The sequence below is a fragment of the Phaseolus vulgaris genome, chromosome 7 (genome assembly GCF_051622355.1).
Source record: "Phaseolus vulgaris cultivar YP4 chromosome 7, ASM5162235v1, whole genome shotgun sequence".
Taxonomy (NCBI): domain Eukaryota; kingdom Viridiplantae; phylum Streptophyta; class Magnoliopsida; order Fabales; family Fabaceae; genus Phaseolus; species Phaseolus vulgaris.
Window position 1 is genome coordinate 50,589,650 of NC_143504.1, and position 26,814 is coordinate 50,616,463.

At 30.7% G+C, this 26,814-nt stretch overlaps 1 protein-coding gene across 16 annotated transcripts; it reads left to right on the forward strand.

Annotated features, from left to right (window-relative positions):
* The first annotated feature begins 2,826 nt into the window (after positions 1-2,826).
* Positions 2,827-12,230, forward strand: LOC137829948 (protein PHOSPHATE STARVATION RESPONSE 1). 16 transcript variants are annotated; one of them, XR_016523062.1, is made up of 10 exons: positions 2,839-3,135; positions 4,430-4,495; positions 4,583-5,228; positions 5,339-5,531; positions 5,632-5,708; positions 5,791-5,830; positions 7,225-7,282; positions 7,750-7,819; positions 8,511-8,799; positions 11,580-12,230. XR_016523062.1 is itself a non-coding variant. In XM_068636987.2 (10 exons), the coding sequence occupies exons 4-10, from the start codon at positions 4,590-4,592 to the stop codon at positions 11,904-11,906; spliced, it is 1,404 nt and encodes a 467-aa protein (XP_068493088.1). In that variant the 5' UTR covers positions 2,851-3,135; positions 4,296-4,336; positions 4,430-4,495; positions 4,583-4,589; the 3' UTR covers positions 11,907-12,230. The 16 variants fall into 16 exon arrangements, 12 of the variants coding, with proteins under 12 accessions (XP_068493083.1, XP_068493081.1, XP_068493087.1 ...); XR_016523063.1 differs by lacking the exon at positions 4,430-4,495 and adding an exon at positions 4,296-4,364 and having other exon boundaries at positions 2,851-3,135; XM_068636987.2 differs by lacking the exon at positions 8,511-8,799 and adding an exon at positions 4,296-4,336 and having other exon boundaries at positions 2,851-3,135.
* The last annotated feature ends 14,584 nt before the right edge of the window (positions 12,231-26,814 follow it).

The window sequence follows — 26,814 nt, forward strand, 5'->3', positions numbered from 1 at the left end:
GAAGTCCTACCACTCCTCAATAAAATGTCTATGATGCTAGGAGATTTCTAAAGGACCCTGTTTTACCACCTCGAGAAGATCATTATGTCTCTACACATCCTTATCAATATGCACAAGAGAATTCCAACCTTAATCAAACCATATTCTTATTTTTTATCCTTCGATGATGAATGTATATTTGGTAAGATTGTGCATAGAAAAAATAAAAAACTAGAAAACATGAATACAACACATAAGGATACCTTATGACAAATACAAAGTACACCATATTTTAAAAGTAATAAGATAACACATTACATCAGACATATGAAATCGATATAAATTTAACATAAAATCAAAATAAATGCATGAAATATAATAGTTATGGACATCAATTGATTGTGATCAAATGTTAACATTTACTATGCAATTTTAATTTCCTATGTATGAATACCTAGATAATGACAACTTAAAAGACATATTGTACCGGAAAGACAACAATAGGCTAATTTAATGGAAGAAATGATTCTAAATATCTGTTGAGATTGCAACTTCACTCTTTTTTATTCAACAAAACAAGCCAAAACCTATTGTGAATTGTACCTCAAACCATCCAACATTCTCATGAATAGGAATTACATGAGTAAAATTAGTGATGCTGGTCTTACATATTTAGTCCCTCTTTTTGTTGTTGACAATATGTCACAATATTGCACGACTTTTTTTACTATTGGAAATCAAATATTAATATCAAACACATATTAACATTAAAGAAACGAGAACAAGAAACAAAGTATGAAGAAGATGATGGATACCATTCAGTCATAACATTCACATAACAAGGAGGTTGAAAACCTAAAATTTTGTTCAAGAACTTACTAGCAGAAATTATCCTAGTTGGATTTTTGTCTCTCCTTTGTGGGTCCAATAAAGATGACAAATGTACATAATAGAGTAGAATAAGATTTATTTGAACTTGTAATTGCTAAATAATTTGGGCTTAGAAAATGGGCTAGATATAGTAGGTTTTGGGCTTAATTTGAGTATATTGTAGATTAGGGTTTCTAGACCTATCCAGGATTTCAATTGAGCTTCTCTTGGCCCAAGAGAAACTCTAGATCGGGCCTAGATTCACCTTGTGCGCCAAACATGTTTCACATGTCTAATCACATGGCAAGTGTGATTAGCTTAGGTGCCTAGTTTGAATTCAAAATTCCATTTGTTTCATGAATTGGTCGAATTTGTTACCTATAAATAAATGTGCTAGATTATGTAATTTTTAGCTTGAATGAGAGAAAATTTATGTTCTTTATGTTGTCTAAATTAAGTCATAAACACTTGTCTTGAGCTTTTTCTAGGATAGTCTTCTAGATAGTCTGAACCTGAACTTTTCCCTAGTAAATAGACTCGACTTTTCACTAAGCATTCTCCCGCTTTCATTTTACGAATTCAGAACTCTTCTCTAATTCTACCTAGCTTCGACACTCTTTCACCAATCCATCATCCATCAAAAATCAAGAAACTACATTAGGAGAAGGACATAAAAAAAAGCATTAAAAAATTGATATTTATGGTTCACAATTGAATTTACCTCTCTGTCATAAAATTAAAGTTTATCACATTGAAATTTAAGGATCAACAACAAAGAAGGAAAAGAGAAGAGAATTAAGATATGTTTTTTTTATTTCTTTTTGAACTGAATGTAATTTAGATTGAAAATTCAGATTTTTTATAATTTTTAAAATTTAAATAAAAAAATCAAAATTCAAATTTAAGTAAATGAATTTTCAGTGAAACAAGTGAAAAAGTGTACCAGTTTGATACAGATATTTTTTTTTTTACCGATACTTAAATAGTAGGCTCAAAATATATTAAGCTATTTTGATACACAATTATCTAGAACCACATACCAAAACAACAATTTCAAGTAAAATAAGTCACACTAGAATGTGGTTGAACAAACTCTTTTATTATATCCTCAAATAAATAAAAAAATTTATAAATGAAAATTAAGTAATATTGAATGAAAAATTCCAGTTGTTTCCACAAGCCCATTTGTCAATCGTTCTTGCCCTCTTCAATTCCTTCTTAATTTTTAACAATTATTAGAAAAAAGTCATCGGACAGAGAGGTTGGAATGGAACCTAGAAGTAGTTTAAACAAAGAGGACATAGAAAACAATGATGTTTAAGTAGTATTTTATTGCATAATACAAACTTAATAATTTAATAAATGCAAAGTCGCTTTCCCATCACTCTAATCAACAATGATTAACATTCCAAATTGAAAGCAAAATTAATCCGAATTTGCTACTTAAGGTTTTGTTTTATGAGGTTAGAAAATGGCACTAGTTTAGGGATTTTGTTTTATTGGAGCTTCTAAACTTTACATTGAATTGTCACACCAATACATCTTTTCTCTTAGTGCACACCCATTACAAACCACCGGATATTACATAGAATTTCTTCTATCAACACAAAATATGCCATTTAAAAAAGTCACCTCCTTTCTTTTTACCATTGCATATTCTTAATTCAGTTCCAATCAAAATAATAACTGCAACTTTGTATTATAATTTAAATAAAGTATTTATATCCCATTACTGTCATGTATAACAAATTCAGTTTAATCCAATGAGCAAAACGTTTAAATTTATGATATATTTAAAATTATTTTTGAATTGAAAAATATATAACAATATGCGAATATTCTTGTTTAAAAAGAAAACAAAAACAAATTCGAATTCTTGAGACGCCGCGTAAGGGTAAAAAGATTTATTTTTATTTGTTATAATGTGATTTTTTTTACCTTTTAAGAAAAAACATGCAACAGCAAAACGGTTAAAGTAGAAAACAACGCAAGATCCAATTCATATAAAAAATATTCGAAATTGCATGCAGGTTCAGGAAGCGCAGAGAGTCCACGCTATCGAGATTGTCGACACGCGAGTGAGTGTGGCGCGTGTATAAGGCTTTTATTTGTACACAGCAATAGCAATAGCAATAGCACAGTGAGAAGACATAGCGCACTCGTTTAGTTGATCACCGTTCACCTGCCGGTGACGGGATTCAAAAACAGCCGCCTCTCTCTATTTCTCTCCCTCTGACCAGAATCTGTTCCATTCGTCTTCTCTGGTTTTGATTCCAATTCGCTGGGGTAAGAATTCGATACACCGTTTTTCTTCGTGCAGGGGAATTTCGGGGTATCTGATCTCATTATGTTTTGCTTCATTTTCACGTTTTTTGTTGCGTTACTTCACTCCACTTTGCATCGCATTGTCTAACTCCACTTCCCTCCCAATTCCGATCCTACGCTGGTTTTCCTACCGCCTCTGTTTCTCTCTTTCTCGCTCTTTCTTTTAATTATTTTTAACTTTTCAAGTTTGTTGTTAATTTAATCAATTTGCATGCCTATTCGTGTGAGTCTGATTTGCTTTCGTCCTTTTTTTAAGTGTTGTTTGCTGCGTGAAAGTGTTTGATAATCGGTTTATGCTTTTCTCTTTGATGTATTGGATTGGTATCATTCCTCTCTGAACTCTAAACTTCATAGAAATAATAGAGAAAGAAACTGAAAACGTTTAGTGGTTAAAGCACTCATACTCCAGTTATATTTCATTTAGAGAGACATGTAACCACTCTTCTTCTCATGTTTGGTTTGTAAATCCAAGCTATTGTAAAAAAAAGAATCCTTATCTTTACAAATAGAAGGAAAGATGGTTATGAATATAAGGAAACTATGCTTGGTCTGTACTTTAGCCTATGATAGACTTGTGTCACAGAAAATTTTATGTTGAAAAATGAAAGATTGGGGATGAGAATTTAAGTCTGTATTTGAGGCTGTTGTCTGTAGTTGGACTGCATGTCTTTTTTTAGTATGTATTGTGTAAATTGAGAGAAAGGTAGCAATGCTATGGTTGCATAATGACCACAAGAGCTGGTTTCCATATTGAGAGGAGCCTGTGGGTCATTGGTTTATCTTCTGGTATCTAGGCGCCTGAAATCTCTTCATAATTTCATTTCTCTAATTGGACAGGGCAAACTATAAGGTGAGGCAGGAGATAACTTGATTATCAGTTTCTCTTGCTACTGTAAATGAAATAAATACCTGACTAACTTACTTATCAATCAAACAAGAATGGTTTTGAATTGGGGATGGAGAGATAGAGAGGAAGTGGTCGTTCATTCTGAACCTAAATCACAGTGAACTATGAACTATTATAGGAATTAACTTGATATCTTGCTTTAGAACTTTGAGGTTTGTGATCATCTGCAATTATGATTTCATTTAGTACGTTTCTATTTTTTACTTGTTTTCAGGATTGGGCATGCTTTTTATCTAGTCTGTCTTTGATGATGAGGTTTTATAATCTTCAGAAGTTCTTACTAGTGAGTTGCTTTCTTTATTGAGTAACTTTTTGTATTACAGATTAGAGTACTTTTTCCTTTCACAGATCTGAAGATTGATGACAAATAGTCTGTTTTGGGTATCAAAAATCAAGTTGAGTGGTATTTTGCTGGTGAGCATTATGGGGGAAAATGCAGGGTTTAAAATTTTATATATTGACTGAAAACTGATATTTTTATCCTTTTAATCAACAATGAAGGAAAATAATGGAAGCACATCCTACTTTTTCCATTGAAAGATCAAAGCAACTCAATAACATGGGGATGTCTGGAGCACTTTCTTCATCTTTGTCAGTCCTTCCAATACCCTCAGAAGACATGTATCTCAGGCTGCCTGAATCACAGTTGGATATAGTAGAACAAGACCTTGTGACAAGACCTTTTACTCATTCAAGTTATTTGAATTCCAATGGAGTAGTTGGGCATATTTTTTCGTCTTCCCCTGGATATTCAACTGATCTTCATCACTCATCTCTTTCACCCGATGAAAAACACTCTACTAATGCTCATTTTATTTCACAATCATCAACCAACATTTCCCAATTCCCTTTATCATACTCTTCAAATACTGGACCACCAAATTCAGCAACACCAAGCCACTTTTCCAAAGGAAACAGTGCTTCCTGGCATACAGGTTCCCTGCCGAATTTTCTAGATTTTCCTGCACATGACTCAATTGATGATAATAGGGTAGAAAGTAGTGCTTGCCCTATAATGGCATCCGAGGAGTATGGTAAGCAAAATGATTGGCAGGAGTGGGCTGAGCGGCTAATCAGTGATGATGACACTTTGACTTCTAATTGGGATGACCTTCTTACTGACAATATTCAAGACATTGAGCCGAAGGTGAACTATTTCATAACTCAGATCAATATTAGCTTTCAGAGGAAACTGATAGGTAATTTATTCAAGGAATGTGTTCGGATCTCATTTTGTGGCTTTAGGTGCCATTTCAGGTTGCAAAACCACTTTCACAGTTTCCAGGACATCAATGCCAAGGTCAACAACAACTTCCTGCTTCCTTTGTAGACAATTGCATTGGCCTCTCTTGCTCAGCAAATTCAACTCCAGCCAAGTCACGAATGCGTTGGACACCAGAACTTCACGAGGCATTTGTAGAGGCTGTCAACCAACTTGGGGGAAGTGAAAGTACTATAATCTATTTTTCTCTGTTTGGTAAGTCCTTAGCCTTACTTTGCTAACCTTCGTTCTCATTTTTTTTTCCCGTTTTTCTGTCTTTTATCTGCAGGAGCTACTCCAAAGGGTGTGCTGAAGCTCATGAAAGTTGAAGGATTAACTATATATCATGTGAAAAGCCATTTGCAGGTATGTGCACTCTGCTTTTAACTCCTTTGTTTGTTTGGTAGCATCTGTGCTTTTACTGAAACAGATTTGGTTTGAGATGAAGAAATACAGGACAGCTAGATATAGGCCGGAGTCATCTGAAGGTACATAAATTATGTCTCGTATAATATGCAATATTTATCAGCATGCATTAATTATAATTATCTGTTTTGTTCGAGTAAGTATTTCTTTGATGCCACTATAAAATAAAACCAATCTTTCACTGCAACATTTATTGTAGGATTAAAAGCTCATCAAGTAGATCAGTCTTGATTGGAAACTAGGTTATTAAATACCTATTAATGCATAATATCCTGTGCCAATGGTTAGATTAATGCAAATCACCTTGAATGCCAAACTATTGAATCGTGTAAAGCACTTAATATCTTAAACTGATGTTAATGAATTTATGATTTTGAGTTAGATATGCACTTGGATTCTTTTCCTATACTATCCCTGTATTAGTTGTGAAGTGCTTAACATTGGTATTTTTTTTAGAATGCAGAAACTTCAGATCTGAATTTATTTGAATATACAAATAAAATTAAGATTTAAATAACTTCTTGGTCTTTATATTATACTCCCTTTATTCTTGAATATAGGCAAAAAAACCTCACGGATGTTGTCTCATATATAAGCAAATTTTAATTATTTTCACCCTATTTTAATGAGGTTTTTCCTAAAAAACCCTTCCTTTAATTGAGATTTTATTTCCAGTGACTTGTTTATTCTTGATATCAAGTTCCAATGAAAAATAGTTTTGGAAAGTTTATTTTTTTATTTAGAATTGGTGCATTTAAATAATTCTAACTAACTTTCTTAATTGGCATAAATTAGTGTTTTGCTAATATTCAAGAGGAGGAAGTATGTTTTTTTTTTTATCCTCAAAACTATTTTTTTCTGTTTGCATCCGTATTAAAATAAAGGTTTCATTTTAGTCCGTGAAGTTCTGGTCATTAGTCATGATGATGCGGCTAACAAATTGAATAAGCAGTTTAATTTCTAATGGCAAGAACTAAAACGAAAGCCTTCTCATTTGGAAGGAACCTATATCAAAAGTTTATGATTGCACATATACTGGAACCATAAGTTAAGAGACTAAAATTGAAAAAAAGAATTATCAGGGACACAAACAGCAAAAGAAAAAGAGGACTAAAATGAAACGGTGCATATATTATAAGGACTAAAAACTTGTATAAGTCTAAAATTATTTTGAGTGCATGAAAATAAGAGGACGGAACAATTTTTAACTAATCTAAGCCTCTTGGATATTTCCCAATTCTCTCTCTGTGTCTCTCCCCATGAACCACCTTCTGTTTCCAGAAACCTACGCTTGTTCAAGAAACTCAAAAATCGCCTACTAACGTGTCTGAGAAATTGACCTAGACCACAGTGATTGTTGTATAGAACTGGTGTGTCATGAGTCAATTCCTTGAAACTAGAGCCACAATCCTCTGTGCTGTAAGCTGATCAAAAGTTCCCTTTTTGATTATGGCAGGAGTTACGGAGAAAAAAGGAAGTTCCATTGAGGAGATGTCATCTCTAGATTTAAAAACGTAAGTATGCTATTTACTGCTTTTTAAATAATTTATGTTATACAGTCTTACCATAAACGTTGATACATCAAATTGATAGACAGAAGTTCATTCTTTAACATGACTTTGCTGGTGCAAATGTTACATCCTCAGAAGAATTTAAATGGATTATGTTGCACGTCATGTATGGTATATGGAATGCGCTGTTAAGTTCGTTTCTTCAGATGGCAATTATTGTTCAGTATCTTACCACTTAACCTGAGCTGAGTATAAGGATTAGAATAGAAGAGGCTTTGTTACTGTATCTTCGAATAGAAGCTACGACAAGGTCCAAAAAGTATTAGTATTTGGAGCAACAAGTGGCTTAGAATTTTCAGTGACCAGGATTAAGGCCACAATAAGGCCAATATATGGTTCCATGTAAAATTTTTGGTAATATTTCAGAAACAGTAACTATTATGCTGACTTTACTTTTCTATTACTGACAGTGGTATCGAGATTACTGAAGCTCTACGACTACAAATGGAGGTTCAGAAGCGGCTCCATGAACAGCTTGAGGTGTGAACTTCATTCCTCTAGAATTTATTTCTAACATATATAAATGAATTTAATTGTATTACAAGGGTGGTTCAAATTCAGCTTGAAAGATTTATTTCTATAGGAATCACTATTTTTGAAACTATATCGGTCATTGATCCTAGGCACAATTAACTAATCATGAACCGTGGTCAAAACTTTCATATGCTCACACACGCCGAGTGAGAGATTAAAGCTGTTAAAACAATTCGTGAAGATCATGTAAACATGACTCCTATAAGCTCATTAAAGTTTACTTAATATTAAAAAGGTATTAATAATATAACAATACTAATACATAATTCAACATCTCAATTCCATTATTAAAAAAATAACAAATTAATAAAGTATCATAGTTTTGTAGTACATTACAGTCAAATTACACCCAAATCATGCATAAACAAACATAATATAATATAAAATTAAAATAATATAAGCATATCACTGATGTAATTAAAGACAAATTAGATATCACTAATATAATATATGAAAATAAAATCACAAAATATAAAAATGCGAGTCTGGAAGTCAGGTTGCTGAGAGCAAATATTCACTAAATGACAACATCACAGTATAGAAACTAAAACACTAACTCACAAAAAGTAGAGACTTGAATGGAACTAGGAAGTAGAATGGGTGCCGCTGGTTGTTATTGTCTCGCTGCCTTCCACAGGTCTTGCTGAACTCAGTCACCAAGAGGAAAAACGCATAGAGCAGACGAGAAAGGATGAAAATCGGGAGACTCCAAAAAAAGTTTGATTGCGAGAATAGAATACAAGAGAAGCCTTGAATATTTGTTTTAATAAAAAAAGGACTCAAAATGTCCCTATGCAGTTCGCTGTGAACAAAAAATCCTTCACCCGGTGAAACTCACGAACTTGTCTAAGAACTCGTGAGTTTTGGTCGACTCTACCGATTTCGCTCGAGGACTCAAAAACCAAGTTTGCTGGTGGGTTAATCAGGTTTGCATAATATTAGCACCTAAACTCCTACATCTATTTAAAGTCTATAACTTAGACTTAGAAGACAACTCTCACTTGATTAATGTCACAAGGCAATTGATGTCACCTACGATATCTAATTGTCCTATTGGGAATGAAACTCATCCTTAGTTTTGATATCAATTATTGGATCGAACATTTATCACTAGACCTAAAGTTATTGATAGTCAACATACAGCTCTTTAATTGAGAGCCTAATAACTTGAGTCCTACAATTCGATTGACTTGATCCACCTAACGCTCATTAATCTCATATCACTTAGGAGTTGAGGCCAAAAGTAATTTAAATATATTTTTCTCAACCTTCTAAGGTGGCCTTTAAAGACAAACCGTAATGCAGTTTCGAGTTCCAAAGCGGATAATACCTCTAATGTAGTGATTGACCCTAACAATGCAATCTTAACGGATTTGAAGTTGGAATATTGATGTCATCTATGAGAATGAAAAAGAGGTTCAAAAAACAAACTCTTATTCTCTAGGAGTAATGGAAAAGTGGTTTAAAAAAAGAACCATCATTCCCCTTAACCCTCCACTAGGGGAATTGTTCCAACAAACTCAATAGTCTCACATTGTTTAGGAGACAAGGCCATTTATGGACAAAACTGTGACAAAGCTCTGAGCTCTAGAGCATAGAATATCTCAGATGCAGTGATTGACCCTAACGATGTTATATCTACTAATTTGAGGTTGAAACATTATAAAAAAGTGTTTCTAAAGACAAACTCTTGTTCCCTTTATCCCTTGACTTGGTGGTTTGTTCCAGTATGCTCAATTGTCTCATATTACTTAGGAGTTGAGGTTGAAGACAATTTAAATACATATTCCTCATTTAACCCTTCACGATGCTTTTAAGGAAAAAATCATAACGGAACTCCAAATTTCAAAACTTCAAAACGGACAATAACTTATATACGGTGATTGACCCTAACAATATCATCTTAACGTACTTGAGGTCATATATATAACATTTATATTATGTCAATTTTGATTATATCAATGAAGTTTTAGATAATTTTAGCTTAATATAAGATTTTGTAAATAAAATCTATATATGATAACTTTCAATCCAGTGGTAGATTTTGAGATAAAATTATTCAGTAAAAAACTATTGAATTGTTCAAGAGTTGGTGTAATTTTTTTAAAGTAATTCTTAGGCCAATTACAAATGTTAGTAAAGAAGATAAACGCAAGTTCAAGTTACCGGGGGTAGCTTCTTCATGAGCCTAGAGATAATTTCTCTTCAGGTACACCTTTGCCCTTACCTTCTCAAGGTGCAGGAATTGTTTGCCGACGAAAGCCGTTGGGCTACCTGTGCTATGCGATGCTGAAATTACCCTATGAGCTGTATCTCTCATGCTACTATTAGATTTTTTAGCCTATTGGGCACCCTGTCCATAATATCTTCAGCATTTGCTAATGGTTTACTGTATTAAATAGTACCTCCTAAGTGTACTAGTCCATCAGATATGTTATATTAATGTGTCTCTCTCATAGCACTTAAAATTAGAACAGTAGCACATAATTTTCAACTACAGGTCTTCTAGATATCTTCTTAGTACAGTAGCAGTGAGTAATTTTCTGTTGTGTCTCTCATCATTAATATTTAAATTTTGTGGGTTTACGTTAACTTTGATTGAGTTTGCAAACTTTCTGTGAAAATCAATTTCCAATATGTGGTATCTTAGCAAAAATTTTGTTACTTCAAACTCAGGTTTACTTAAAAAATAAATTCTATAGATCACATTGATCCTAAATCGCGTTTACTTTTCTAGTATAGTCATGTAGGACATGATAAAATGCATTTAGTGTTCTTGACTGTTAGTTTGTAGAAAGTTGCACTTAATTAATTGTAGCCTTGGTAATAGTCTTCACTGAGTCTGTTAGGAGACTGTATCTTATGCGGATCCTGTTATAGACGAGATGGATCATATGCAGAAACCGTACACTACTTCTTACCCTTAAGAAAGCTATTTTCATTCCCTAAATTCTCTCTCTAAAAGATTGTTGAGATACATATAATTAAAATATTCTGTTTGGATTATTGAAATTTAATACATAAAAGAGTTATTGAACGGAGTATCTTCATCATAAGTATATAACATCAACTCCATACACAAAAGCTAAGAAAGGGGCACGCCGTCTTACTTGCATATGCATTTGCTACACAATGTTTTTGGTACCGGTAATTATTTTTAAAATAAAATTCCAAACTGCTTATCAATTTTTTACTGGCTTGGCCTGTTGGGAATTCAGTTTTGTGGCTTGATTGGAGGACCAATATCAGAACAATCACTGGTTTTCCAATCCAACTAGCCGGTTTGATTTGGTATTTTCAACCATGCTTGCAATTGCCATGATTATAGAAGTTCATGTTTTATAGCACATGGGATCTGTGAATAATTTTTTACATGTAATTGAAGTCGACTAGAAGTGAAGTTTGGGTGTTTGTAAGCTAGGTGAAAGACATTGAAGGGGTGTAAGTATTCTCTAGAGAAATAATTTAATATTGTTTATTATTCATCTTGTTCCCTGTATTTTAATTCATATTTTATTAATTTATCTTAGAATAAATTATAATTCATTTACTGGTCATGCTCAGTCTTATATCTTTGACTTGTTGAAGATACAAATTGTAGTTCCAAGATTTACAGCAATTTCTCATGAATGTTGTGTTATGTCGTTCTCATATCTCTTTCGTTGTTCTAATTTCGATCTTCTCCTCCCCTTCTTTTTTCTGTCAGATTCAAAGAAATCTACAGTTGCGAATAGAAGAACAAGGAAGGTACCTCCAGATGATGTTTGAGAAGCAATGTAAATCTGGAACGGAAACGTTGAAGGCATCATCATCTACCATTGAGACTCAATCTGGAGTATCTTCAAATGCCACGAGAGATTTCCCGGTCAAAAGTGTTTTGGAAGCATCACAAGGACCTGATCAAGCTAACGGCAGTACCCCAGTTGAGGAAGGCTCACTGGAAAAGGTTGGGAATCCTGATTCTCCCAAAACTCAACATGCTATTGCTAGTGGTGATAGTGCACAAGCCCCAAAACGTCAAAGAACAGAGTAAGACATGAATGTGCCGAATCACAGGATCAAAACATGATGGGTCGAGCTCGTAAGTTATGAGTATCTTCTGTCTTATTGTGATGAATGAGTGCAATGCACATTTAGCAGAAGATCTTCAATTGCTTGAAAGGCTTAGGTCAAGTTTTGCCGTTAGAAATCCTTCTTGGTAGATAGTTTGTAAATATCAGTATCACTGTAAGCCATACTACAGCTTGCGCATACTCTATATCCCTAGAATGCGGAACCCTTCATGCGCCCCCTCCCCCCAGAAGAATAAAAACAAATAATGAGTCAAAGTTAACGAGCTTTCATGTGGGAGATTCAATTGGTCGCTCGTTTTTTCCTCTTTCCTGCATCTCTAATGTGAAAAAATGTAATACAAACACCTTTTTAGTTCATAGATACTAAAATTTAATAGAGAGAGATTAAAAGTAATAAACTTAAATTATTTTAGTCGTTTAATTTGATAAAATTGTTTTTTAGTCCGTACGAAAAAATTGTAAGAATTAGTCTTCTGAAAAATATAATATTTTTTTAGTATTTTAAAAATTCCACTTAAATTAATCATAAAACAGGTGTTGATCCTTTTCAGTCTACTCTATTAGTATTATTGCTTAGGTAAGATAAAACTTCTAATCGATTGTCCAGAAGTTGAAGAAGTATTTCAAATTTAATATTATAGATTTTTACATTAAGAATACCTCCCACCATCTCTTGTTTTAAGTTTTCAAGTGTATGTAGTTTGTGCATTAATGTTTCTCTCAATTTAGTATATAGAACTAATGTAGAGAAATAGAACACAAGAATTTATGTGACTTCTAGTTACTTGTCACTAACTATTTGAGTATTGTTTGAAATATAAGTACTCCTAATTAAAATTGAGTATTATTTGGACGCATCTACTCTTGGTTAATATTGAGTATTTTTTGGACACAATTACTCTTAATAAAATTGAGTATTTTTTATATGTAATTACCATCCATAGTTAAAATTAAGTATTCTTTAGATGCAACAACATTAAGTTAAATCAAGTATTCTTTGTGCACTCATGACTAATAACGAAGTATTCTTTGCTAGTCACTCCTAGCTAAGATAGATAAATTGTTTGATTAGTGATCCAGAGATCATAAGGTTGTTTACTAGGGATTGATAACATCTTTTGACGTATACAATATTATGCTCCCACTTCTAGTTTTGTTCTAAACGAAGTTTTTAAGAGCATACAAGTTTAAGCAACATTTTAGCACAATGCAGAGTAATTTGTTGTATTCTTTTTCTTAGTGAAATCTTCAAAAAGGCGTTGAACAATATAATCGTTGCAAATTTGTTTCTAATCATTGAGCAACGTCAGCTTACTTGAATGTTGTTCGTTCGTTTGATGAAATTGGTTGTGAATGATGCATTAAATGCACTTCATGCAACATAAATTATTATTTTTCTTATTTACGTAACAATTTAGTGGCATAATGAACTTATCAACTTATCTCTCTTTGGATAATGTGTATTTGCTTGATTTTGTATAAAACACAAAGTCGTACGAAACAAATAATCTTTCCAAAATTGACAACACTAGTATAAGAATTTTTTTGAAGAAAAACAACTTTACCTCTTCATCCAAGATATCATTGATGTGACTTGTGCTTGAATCTTATTGGAAGATGAAAGTAATGAATATTCTCTATAACATAGAATTCGTGTAGCATGAGGTTAGCTTAATTTTATGTTTGTGGCGTTGGAGCATATCCATGCTATATCAAGCGAAAAAGAAGACAACATAAAGTTGCATTGTCGGATAGAAAAAATAGTTCTCCTTACATGATTTGTTTGTTGACCTGAAGCTACTATTTTACAAATGAAGCATAACAATGTTTTTGTATATAATTGTTTTCAGCACTTAGGCTTCGTTTGCTTCTGGGTGATCATTGTTCACCCGGACGGAATGACGAGAATTACTCTTGTTTGTATCTACCAATTTCAGAGGAATAGGAAGCGTGGAAAGTTAAAATTTTGTAAAAAACTTTCTTCACTCTTTAGCTCAGAATTGCGTAGAAACGCAAGAGAACCCTAATTTTATATAACAAATTACGTAATTATCCTTTACTTAATTAAAATAATTAAATAATTGTATTAAATAATAATAATTTTATTTGAATCAAATATTTAATAATATCATTAATAAAAATAATTAAAAATAATAAAAATAAATATAATTTTTTACATAGAAAATAAATTTATATAATAATAATAATATTAATTATAAAAAAGATAGAAATAAATAAATTAATTTTGTTTTATTATTATTATTCAAATAGTTTGAAAGATTTGGATAAATTTGTAAATTTATATTTTATACCTTTTAAATATTTTTTTTTTCACAACTATCACATCACTCACAAATTTCAATAAATTTTCTTCACAAATCCATTCTAATATACTCAAATCCAAACAACCTCACTTTCTTCATACTTTGTTCTCAAATCATGTCCTCAATCCAAACACACTATTAATCAAAATCATGGATGTTGGAATTTTTCCTAACAGGATATGACTTTACTGTTTTATTACTTGGAGAGACTTTGTGTATAATTAGTCTAGAAACGTTGTGTATTCAGTGTTTAATCTTAAGGAGAGATGAACAAATAATTTGGAAAAGCTTCTTGTATACTCTTGAGTTAAAAGTAACAAAGAACCATACTTGTAATTCTTTGCAACATGTAAAAGAGAATTGACTATAGCTCAATTTGGGTGAACTAGTATAAACTAAGTGTTCACTATACTACTTGAGTCATCTTCTTTTTTCTATTCTTACAAAGACACTAACGACAAACTTTTAAAATGGTTTCAAAACTCTATTAAGACGATCATTTCTAAAGTTAACAATTTCTTGTAAATTTTTTTACTCATTTCTCATACTCGATACTTATGTATATAGAATTGATCCAACTTTAATATATATATAAAATTAAGTTTTGTCATCATGTAAATTTCATTTTTTAATCAAATGTATGACCTTATCTCACAAAATTTCGATAACATTTCATATTAGTCTCAAGTTATAGGAAATTAAAGTGGTGACATGAAATAAGCCAAAATCAAATACACATATAAAGATTAACACAAAATACAATAAATCAAAATTTCATGAAATATAAGAAATGAAGATTAAGACATACATACTATACATATTAATGAACTGTTAAAAATATTCAATCTTTCCAAATGGTCTAACTGAATAATTTACTATTTATTACCATAATTTTAAGTACTCTCCTATTTTATCGTTACTTTTGTATAAGAGTTGGAACATGAAATGTTCTCTTTTAATTTAATTATTTTATTTTTTATTGAAAAAATAAATCTTGTCGTCTTGTATTAAGGAAATAATAATTATCAAATTATATGCAATTATTGTATGCAATATTTGACGATATTGTACCCAATTATATGCAATTAATTTAATAATTATAGAATCTCATGATTAGTATCCTACCTAATTAGATTGTAATTTGGGAGAGAGGAACTCCCTATATATTTATTATACATTGAGTGATGTAATATACACATAAGAGAATAAGAAACCTCTCTTCTTCTCACCATTTTTTATCATTTTCTTATATGGTATTAAAGCACCGATCTTGGTGTCCTGACCGCCTCTCCATTTTTATCCCCTAAATAAAAATCATATATGGCAAAGAAGGCACCAGTAACGAGTCCGATAGAAACCTCGTACAACGCTTCAGTGCCGAGCAAATTCAGCAATTGGCAAGGACTATTTACTCGCTCAACAATAACGGTAAAAGTGACACGTTTGTTAGCTCTGCAGGTCTGCTTGCCCATAACTCCTCTTCTAATTCTGCTTTTACGAAACCATGGATTTTGGATAGCGGAGCAACCCATCACATTGCATCTGATTCACAATTTTTCACACACACTTCATCATCATTTATTTCAAATGTTAATCTGCCTACAGGCTCAACTGCATTCAATGACAAAATCACTCTCAAATATGTTCTTTGTGTTCCTTCTTTTAATTTAAATCTCATGTCCATTAGTAAGATAACCAGTTCACTAAATTGTTGTGTCGTTTTTACTCCACATGGTTGCGTTTTACAGGACTTGGCTACGGGGAGGATGATTGGCTCGGGTAAACAACACGCAGGCTTATACTACATGTCCCCTCTTCCAAACCAAGCCCACGCATCTCAAATATCGACCGATCCTGATTTATGGCACAAGCGCCTTGGACATCCTTCTCCAGCGTGTCTACAACTTGTATCTTCCCTACTACCTATCCCTATCAGTAAAAATCTCATTCTCATTCATAATCATTGTAGTATTTGTCCCAAAGCTAAACAGACAAGGCTACCATTTCCTTTAAGCACAATAAAATCTCATTCTCCATTTAATCTATTGCATTGTGACATTTGGGGTCATCATAAAACCCTAACTCATTTTGGAAAACGTTTTTTTCTCACTATAGTCAATGATTATACTAGATGCACTTGGCTATTTCTTATGAATCACACAAATCTGAAACCCAACATCTCTTAGAGTCATTCATTACATTTGCACAAAATCAATTTCAGGCTTCTATTAAAACCATCCGCGTTGACAACGGACTGGAATTCATTTCAATGTATGATTTTTTTCTCAAAAAATGTATTGAATGTCAACGCACTTGCGTTTACACTCCTCAACAAAATGGAGTAGTAGAACGCAAACATAGACATGTTTTAAACACAGCACGAGCCCTCCTATTTCAGTCCAATTTACCATTAGAATTTTGGGGAGAATGTGTTTTAACCGCCACATATATCATTAATCGCTTGGCATCACCTTTACTAAAAAATAAATCACCTTTTGAGCTACTATATAATCAACCACCTTCACTTTCTCACCTAAAAACTTTTGGTTGCCTCTGTTACGCAACTGTTGTTTCACCTAAGCAAAAATTTGATCCGCGTGCCCGACAATGCATCTTCATTGGTTATCCTCACAGTAAAAAAGCATACAAATTATTTGATATAGATGCAGGCACTTTTTTTACAAGTCGGGATGTCATCTTCCATGAAAGTGTTTTCCCATTCTGCCAACAGTCACAGACCCAATCCTCACCTCCATTACAAGGTATTCTGCCCACTATTGACATTGACTTACCCACTCCTGTCCAACATTCACTTGATCAACCTTCTTCTCTTACTCATCACAATGCACCTGAACCTCCATCAAACCAACCTTTTTCTCCTACTCATCACAATACACCTGAACCTTCATCAAACCAACTCTCTTCTCCTACTCGTCACAATGCACCTGAACCTCCATCAAACCAACATTCTTCTCCTACTCGTCATAATACACCTGAACCTCCAGTAGACCAACCTTGTTCTCCCATGCCAAGAAGTTTAGCACCCATTACCAAACCTTTTCTAACCGACCTTCCTGTTCGACGATCCAGTCGCACATCAACTCAACCTTCCTGGCTTCAAGACTACGTAACGGGATCCCAAGCCAATCATTCGACCACTGCCCAAGACCGACCGAATGGAACCAGGTATCCTATGCATCATTTTCTTTCTAATTCACGATTTTTTTCTACACATAGTGCATATCTTGCTAACATCACAGCCACCAAAGAACCTCACACTTATGCTCAAGCTATCCTTGATCCAAATTGGCAAAAAGCAATGGACGAAGAGCTTTCCGCCTTGCAGCTAAATCAAACGTGGACCTTGACACCGTTACCTGCTGGACAGAAACCCATCGGATGCAAATGGGTCTATAAAATAAAGTACAACTCAGATGGTAGCGTCGACAGATATAAGGCGCGCCTTGTCGCAAAGGGGTACACTCAGATTGAAGGTGTCGACTTTCTGAAACTTTTTCACCAACAGCAAAATTAACAACTTTGAGGTGTCTCCTCACCATTGCAGCAGCCAGAAATTGGTTTACTCACCAGCTAGATGTGCAAAATGCCTTCTTACATGGCACATTGCATGAAATTATTTACATGGACTTGCCACCCAGACATCATCGACAGGGGAGAACATTGTATGTCGACTCAACAAATCCCTTTATGGTCTCAAACAAGCATATCGAACATGGTTTTCAACATTTTCTCATGTGATTAAATCTGTAGGATTTCAACAGTCTAAGACAGATTACTCTCTATTCACAAGACAGAATAACTCATCATTTACTGCCCTTTTGATTTATGTGGATGATATTCTTTTGACAGGAAATGATTTGACAGAAATTCAGCGTGTTAAAGATTGTTTATTACAATAATTTCGCATTAAAGATCTTGGAGACCTAAAATATTTTCTAGGGATTGAATTTTCCCGTTCCAAAGCTGGTATTTACATGTCCCAAAGAAAATATGCGCTTGATATTTTGCAGGATACGGGACTCGCAGGTGCTCGTCCAGACAAATTTCCAATGGAACAATACCTAAAACTCACACCAGACGATGGAGAGTTATTAAAGGATCCAGTAAAATACATGTGACTCGTGGGACGACTGATATACCTCACGGTTACTCAGCCTGACATAGCATCTTCGGTTCGGACCCTAAGTCAATATATACAGGATCCACGGAAACTTCATTGGGATGCCGCAATTCGAGTCCTAAAGTACATCAAAGGATCACCAGGACAAGGATTGCTATTGCCATCCGAAAATAATCTGACATTGACAGCTTATTGTGACTCAGACTGGGGAGGTTGTCAGACAACTCGGAGATCAGTATCTGGATATTGCATTTTTCTTGGTTCCTCTATTATCTCATGGAAGTCAAAAAAACAGACAAACGTATCAAGATCATAGTTTGGTTGCGATATCTGTTGCAGAATTTAAAGGTGCCATGTAACTTGCTAGCTCAACTTTTCTGTGACAATCAGGCGGCATTACATATAGCAGCAAACCCAGTATTTCATGAATGCACAAAACACATTGAGATAGACTGTCACATTGTGCGAGAAAAATTACAAGCTGGGATAATCAGTCCTTCATATGTACCAACACAGTATCAGCTCGCAGATATTTTTACGAAGGCATTGAGCAAGGAACGATTTTTTACGCTACGACACAAGTTGGGGGTTCTTGATCTTCACCTACCAACTTGAGGGGAGTATTAAGGAAATAATAATTATCAAATTATATGCAATTATTGTATGCAATATTTGACGATATTGTATCCAATTATATGCAATTAATTTAATAATTATAGAATCTCATGATTAGTATATTATCTAATTAGATTGTAATTTGGAGAGAGAAACTCCCTTATATATTTCCTATCACTCATGAGTGATGTAATAAGAGAATAAAAAACATCTCTTCTTCTTACCATTTTTTATCATTTTCTTATATCTTGTTTTATATAAACCAATAGATTAAATTGGTGAGAGTAGATAAATATTTGTAATGAAATATCAATGAGAACTTACTCAACGCAATATAATACTTAAATTATTTAATTAATAGTTTTATTTAATATAAAATAAAATTATTGTTATTATTATTATTACATCAAATTATTAAAATAATATTTTGATTTTCATATATATTAATATAAAATAAGAATATTATTATTACTATATTATCATAAATTATTAATAATAATAATAAAATTATTAATATTATTATTATAATTATAATTATTATCATAATTATTTTTAACATTATAATTATTATTACATCAAATTATTAAATTAATACTTTTATTTTATTACATATTAATATATATAAATTAAAATTGTTAATATCACTATTATCATAAATTATTATTAATAAGAATTTTTTTAATATTATTATTATTATTATATTTATTATCATAAATATATTTATTGTTATTATCATAATTATTATTATCATCATCATTATTAATATTATTATTATTACAAATTATTAAATTAATATTTTCATTTTAATATATATTAATATAAAATAAAATTATTACTATTACTATTATCATAAATTATTATTATTAATAATAAAATTATTAATATTATCATAAATATTTTTAATAATATTATTATTATTATTACATCAACTTATTAAATTAATATTTCCATTTTATTGTATATTTATATAAAATAAATTATTAGTATTATTATTATTATAAAAAATTAAAAAAATTATTTGATTTAAGACAAACACATATAGCTCATCAGTTTCATCATAAAACATGTTTGACAAAGCTTTTCAAATATAAGGGAAGTGAATAAGCGAAGATACTTCTCATGATTTCTGGCTTCATAAACATCTGTAACCATCTTTTCACTTTTTGATTTTTAGCATATTATTTTTCATATCCTCATATTCTTCTGTTGGGAAGCTTCACCTTCTACCATGTATGACAATTTTTCCCTCCATGCAATGTGCATCTCCAATTCATGAAGGTTGACCATCGTTTGTGACTCTGTGACCATATATATATATTTTTTTAGAAATGTTACTTATATGCCTTTTAATATATTTTTAAATACATTACAAATTATAAAATTTTGATTCTCAATTTTTGTTAATAATATTTTTATAAAATATATATGTGTGAGGGCAGGGGTGGTTAAAGACTTATTTCAGAAGTTAAATGCGTGGTATCTAGTTATATCGTACAATGTTTTTTTTCTCTCTAAATCAAACATGGATTCATTTCCATATATGCAAATTAAATCCTCAGACAGTTCACAATCAATCACAACCAGTTGTGCTGGTATACAAGAATCAATGAGTGAGAAATGTCTGGTAATTAAGACATAAACTGTGGTGCTCAAGTCTCATCATGTCGAGAACCTCAGAGATTTGGTTCTGTTCTGAGCATACACCAATGTTTGGTATTGTACCATGATAAGGTGGGGACGTGACGCTCCAACCTGAATTTGCATGAACACTATTCCTTCTTCTATCCAATAAAAATTTAGGAAAGACAACTTTAAGGGCAAGCAATGTAGAAAATGAAAACAACTATATATGTATCTTGTGTTCAAACTCTTGATATTTTATTCTCAACTCACCAATTCCTCTCTTACAACATAGACTCAAACCACACACACACACGTACGACTTCTCAACTCGCTCTTTGACAGATACTCCTCTCCTAATTCAAACACTTGCAGTTGATATCTTACTGTCAAGTCACCACCCAACTCGATTCTTCTGCACATATAAATACCGTATGTTCTTCTATTTTCCTCTCACCTTCTTTAGAATCTTGATTAATTTCACACCACAATGTTTGAGTTTCTTGGCATCTATATGTATCATACATATGAACTAGCTGGTAGCTTATTCACTGGATCTGACTCCCGAAATGAATCCCATTTCCCAGAAGATTGTGGTGGTTGATGAGGTATACATGTTGAGACCCTCCTTTTACTTTTCTTGGTTTGGTTCAAAACTCCAATATTGATGTTGTTATTTGTTATATCTATGGTGGTACACTTCGATTTTTAAATTCTTGACACAAAATGGTTGTTTTTTAGTTTCTCATTAGTCATTCTCGTACCAGCATTGGATCGAAGGAAGATGTAGTGTGCATTTTCTTGTTGACCCTAATGGACTTTATTTCGGGAGTGAGAGCCAGTGATTATGCCATTGCAGCTCCTCATGCAAAAGCCTCTGCTACAAACGGACTTGGAAATTTAATGGTAAGCTTAAGTACAAATGCTTTATTTTATTTTTTTGTATGAATGCGTGGGTGAATAGATTTTGGATTGCATGGGTAGAAGGAAGAGAGAGACAAGTAGAAAAAAAAATAAAAATACAAGAAGAGGAAATAAGTGATAGATGTAAGGAAAAGAAAATATAAGTTTGGGTAACTATAGATTACTCTCCTTTTCAATTTATAACTCATAAATTATTATTTTATTATAATATTTTTTTATTTGTTTTTATTATTATAATAGAATATTTTATTATGAAAAGCAATTATCAAGTGAATGTATATAAAAATAGCAGTGTCAAAGAAAAAAATATATACCAATATCAAAGTATCATTGTCCAAAATAATATTAATCAATATTTTTTCTTAACTATGTTTTTTAAAGAAAAAAGAGAGGAAAATCATATATATGTGATGCGTTAAAATAATAAATAAAGATAGATTAAAAAAAGCATAATATGAAATTTTAAATAAAGATATATTTTTCAATTATAGCATTAAACGATTAACAAAAGGAAAAGAGTAAATTAGGTTTTGTCAATGAAAAAAATCATGAGAGCTGATTAACAAGGTGGCTATTAGCAACTTGTCCTGTATTAAGTAGTCCTTATGCTAATTATGTGGTAATAATTGTAATTTAAGACTCAAAATCATTAACTAGTTAATTATAATATATGTAGTATAGAGGAAGGAGGGTAATAATATTTTCTTCTCCTCTACACAGATAAGGCTTTTCTTGATTAAAAAAGCATTAATTAAATAACAAATTGTTCTCATGTTATTTAAGATATTATTATTAAGATTAATATTTGTTTTTCCTTTCACATTAAGTTTCTTATTTTCATTTTTTTTTCTTATTTGAAATCATAAAGTCCTATTTCAAGTAAAATCACTTTCAAATCTCATCTTTCATTCATATCTCAGCATAAGAGTTTCAACTTTTCAATCTCTCTCATTTTAAAGATATCCACTTTTTGATAAAAATACAAATGAGAAGTGTTTATATATATATGGACAACCTCGTATTAAATCAAGCTCACAATATTATATAACATATTTTGCATGTTATGCTACATATGAAGGTCTTATTTTAAGCATATAAATGTAAAATGACATTATTTCTTAATATGTGAAGATAATGAACATACATTATAAATATCGTTTACAGTAAAACTGTATATTAACATTTTTAAATATCAAACACTAATCATAAATTTATGCCTTTTTAAATGATTTGGCGTGCACACCACACAGTCACTGAATTAAAATGTGCATTATTAGAAACTACTTATAAATCATGTTAATTACTAGAGATGATTCTTTATGTATTAAGAAATTTTCATGGGTAGATACAGATATAAAAATTAAAATCAAAATTAGAAAGTTGTATTAAAATATTATTTGACGTACATATTTTAGTATACAAATTAAAACAATCAAACTTCTATGATTTTGAGTACGAAAGATAAAGAAATAAATGAATTTACTTTAATTGATGGAACACTTCACCTGGTCAATCTCAAAAAGTAAATTAATTTGTGGGAAGAAAAAGATTAACCCAGGTTTATCTGACGTACGTGTTACTTAATTATCTTTTTTATGTTTAATATGACACTTTATCTGCAATAATAATAATCTTCTACTTAAATGCCTATTATCAAGGTTAGGTCTAATTAATTATTGCTCAGAACTCATTATCTCTACCACACTTCTACATTGATCAGGTCCAAATTCTATTAATCAGAAAACAATTGTAAGGTCGATTCACAATATTCAAAAGGTTATTCCTTAATTATTAAATTATCATACTAGTAACTACCAAGCCTTCACTGCTTCTATACCTCATACCTTTGTAAGTCAATTTGTTCAACCTAAAAGTAATTTGGTTATAACATTTTTTGCACTTATTTTTTTCCTCTAAACTTTACTTTTTTATTTATACAATTATTATAAATTTTTAAACCTGTTTTAAGTTGAAAAAAACATAATAAAAAATTTGTATAAATAATATGAAGATAAGAAAAGTTTAGCATATGCTTTTAATTACAATAGTAACACTAAATTACATGAGTGTTTTTTTACAGAAATTATATAAGTGTTTAAAAAAGGCATCAAATATTGGTTAATTCATAAACTGGTTTAACTAATACGAGAATATATATATATATATATATATATATATATATATATATATTATATTTCAAACAATACAAAAGGATTTTTTTAAAGATGGAAACCGCATGCAGAGCTTTTAAATAAGGCATCAGTGCTAGTAAAAGATGTTTTCTTTTTAATTTTATTATAAAATATATATTTCTTATCAATTAACAAAACCTTCATTTAAATTTTTAGAACTGCAAGTAAAATAATTAAAATAAAATCTCTTTTAGAATAGAAAATAAAATAGAATAAAAATACAGTAATGTATGTGTAAAAATAAAATAAAATAAATTGTACAATTCAAAATATATAAAAAAAAATCACAAATATTAACTTTTTAGAATTGAGAAAGTATCTGGATTTCACATTCTATGATTAAAAAATTAAGAAGGGTAATTTTAGTATTTTTTAAAGTAAGGGAGTGCATGAGAAAAAAAGGGGTGCAGAAAGAATTTTCCCGTTAAAGAAACTTGTTTATTGATAATGGGCCTAGGTTTTACCTAGTTGGGCTTTGAGTTTGAGCTAACAACTAGACCTACATCTCCATATGTTCTTCTGTCACTCCATACAAAACATGAAAATATTTTTTTATCCTTCTTGTGTCATTGTCATATTTTGGATTACATAATCCGAAAATTAATCTCGAATTTGAAAATAGCTTATGGATTATATAATTCAGAATATATTTTAAAAAAATGGTATTCTGGATTATATAATATGAATGTCTAGATTTGAGAGTAAATTCTGGATTATGTAATTCAGACATACATTTGAAAAAAAAAAACTTCCAGATTACATAATCTAAAAGCTAATTTAAACTTCTAGATTATGTAATCCAGAAACTAATCATACATATGAAAATATACATATGAAAATAAGCTTTTAGAAAAAGACTTTCAGATTACATAATCTGAAATATTAGATTGAGACATTTTTGGGTAGGAGAAAAACAAATGAAGCATAACAATTGTTGAATAACAAAAAAAAGTGACGGTGACCATTAGAATTAGATGCAGGAGTAGACGCATAAAAAAAATCCACGAGATTGTTACCCTTATATTAGTAAGGTGATGTAATATGGAGCCGTTAAAATTTCCGAAAATGTGTATGGGTTCTAATACTTTATTATTAATCTATTTCATACATGTCCATATGCATTAGTTTTCAAATAATAATAACAATAATATCACACTTCTTGTTTAGGGCATAATACGCTTTGATAGAAACAAATATGCAAAGAGAAGTTTTGAGAAGAAACTGATTTTATTCATGTCAAAGTTCTTATCAATACATGCTTGTAGTTATAAGAAGATTGTACAATGTAACAAAAAGTTGTTACGACTTACAATGATTAATTCTTTAAGAAGGGATTGTATTTAGAGAACACATTTCAACATGTTAAGTATATCACAAATATATTTTTTAGATTGAGAAAAAAAGAAGAAGAAAAGCATTGGAGAGATATTTAAACTTAATACCCAATAAATATTAAAGATCACCAACTTGCTTGAGAGCAAAAAATCAGAATGTAATTGAGATATTACATATTGTAATAATGTTGAAGAAAAGCATCTCAGATTATACACAATGACTGGGTTTCCTTTCCGTTCTATCCTAAAAAATGTTTTGCATTATTTTACCTTTCTAACTACTAACTTAAACATTCTAAAAAATAACATGTAATATAGTAGAAAAATTCTTAACACTATTTAATTACACAAACTCCCACAAAATTTTATATTTTCATAAAACTAACTTTTCTTTAAATTTATTTACAATAAACTTCCATATTTCCATTCTTCTTATGTGTTCCAAAATACTTAAACACGAAGTATGACATAAAATGATTTATAATTTTTCAAACACTTTTATCTTTTCCCTATCTAATCCAAACCCTAAAAATATACTTTTATTATACACAATCTATTTTTATTATACACTACCGTAAAATCATTAAATAAAAACTAATTTTAAAGACAAAAATAATTAATTTTCATAATAACTAAATTAGATACCAATTTAAAAACTATTTATCAATAATATAAATAAATTTAGAAACCAATAAATTTTTTAGTATTTAAAATTAGTTTTAATTTAATGATTTTTTTTAATGATAATTAATTTTCAATCATAACGTCATCCCAAAATTTCTCATAACTCCGCAAATTGTTTCTTAAACTAACAAATGATAATAAATGCTAAACTCAAACAACTGAAATAATACGTAAATTATTAATAGATAAAATTATTTTTCTTACTTAATATGTAATTCTATACTTTTTAATGTTATTAAATATTTTTGATTAGGCTCACTTTTAGTTTTCTTGCTTTTATTACTGTTACTACTATTCAATATTATAATTATTATTAATCTATGTTAAAATTAAAAGGAAAAGCAATTCATGGAAATACATGTGATAAATCAGAGATATGCATTTTTTTCTTATTTTCTTTTTCAATAAATTAAGTGTTTTAAAACCAACTAAATACATTAAAAAGAAAAAAAAAAGGAAAAAAAATCAAAATTCACGTAAATGACAAACTTTTTAAAAAAAGTATCTTTTAATAATCTATTAAAAAATGGAAATATTCGAACAAAATTTAATGCACAATATCACGGATTAAATAATAAATAATCAGTTATGTGGTCATTAATCAACGTTTTATGCACTTTTGAAATTTGACTTTCTTTCAAATTATTATTCATTAAAAAAATCTAATGACAAAAAAATTAGGACATTAAAAGAAGAACACTACAATTATGCACAACATATAAACAACAATCAGGCCATGTTCAAAACTAAATATATTAGAAATCTGGAATCTATGGACATAATAAATCATGTTTTTGAAATTCTCATGTTACAAAGAACCCTTGGTAGTGCCATGAAATTCATACTTCACTTATTAATAGGAAACATAGTAATGCCTCTAACACGTTCAAATGAAAGGGAGACAATACTGGTTAATATAATATAATTAACTGATTAATTTAAAATAAAGGATATTATTTTTCTCTTGATAGTCGATCCATAAATTTTCGAGACAATTATACAAGTATTTTTTTTTTCTTCTAAAAATATTTATT

Excerpts from the sequence above, each read along its gene's own strand:
- LOC137829948 (XM_068636982.1), top strand. The coding sequence starts at position 4,590 with ATGGAAGCACATCCTACTTTTTCCATTGAAAGATCAAAGCAACTCAAT. Across the intron at positions 5,532-5,631 it reads CCAACTTGGGGGAAGTGAAA|GAGCTACTCCAAAGGGTGTG; the intron begins GTACTATAATCT and ends TTTTATCTGCAG. Across the intron at positions 7,820-11,579 it reads GGCTCCATGAACAGCTTGAG|ATTCAAAGAAATCTACAGTT; the intron begins GTGTGAACTTCA and ends TTTTTCTGTCAG.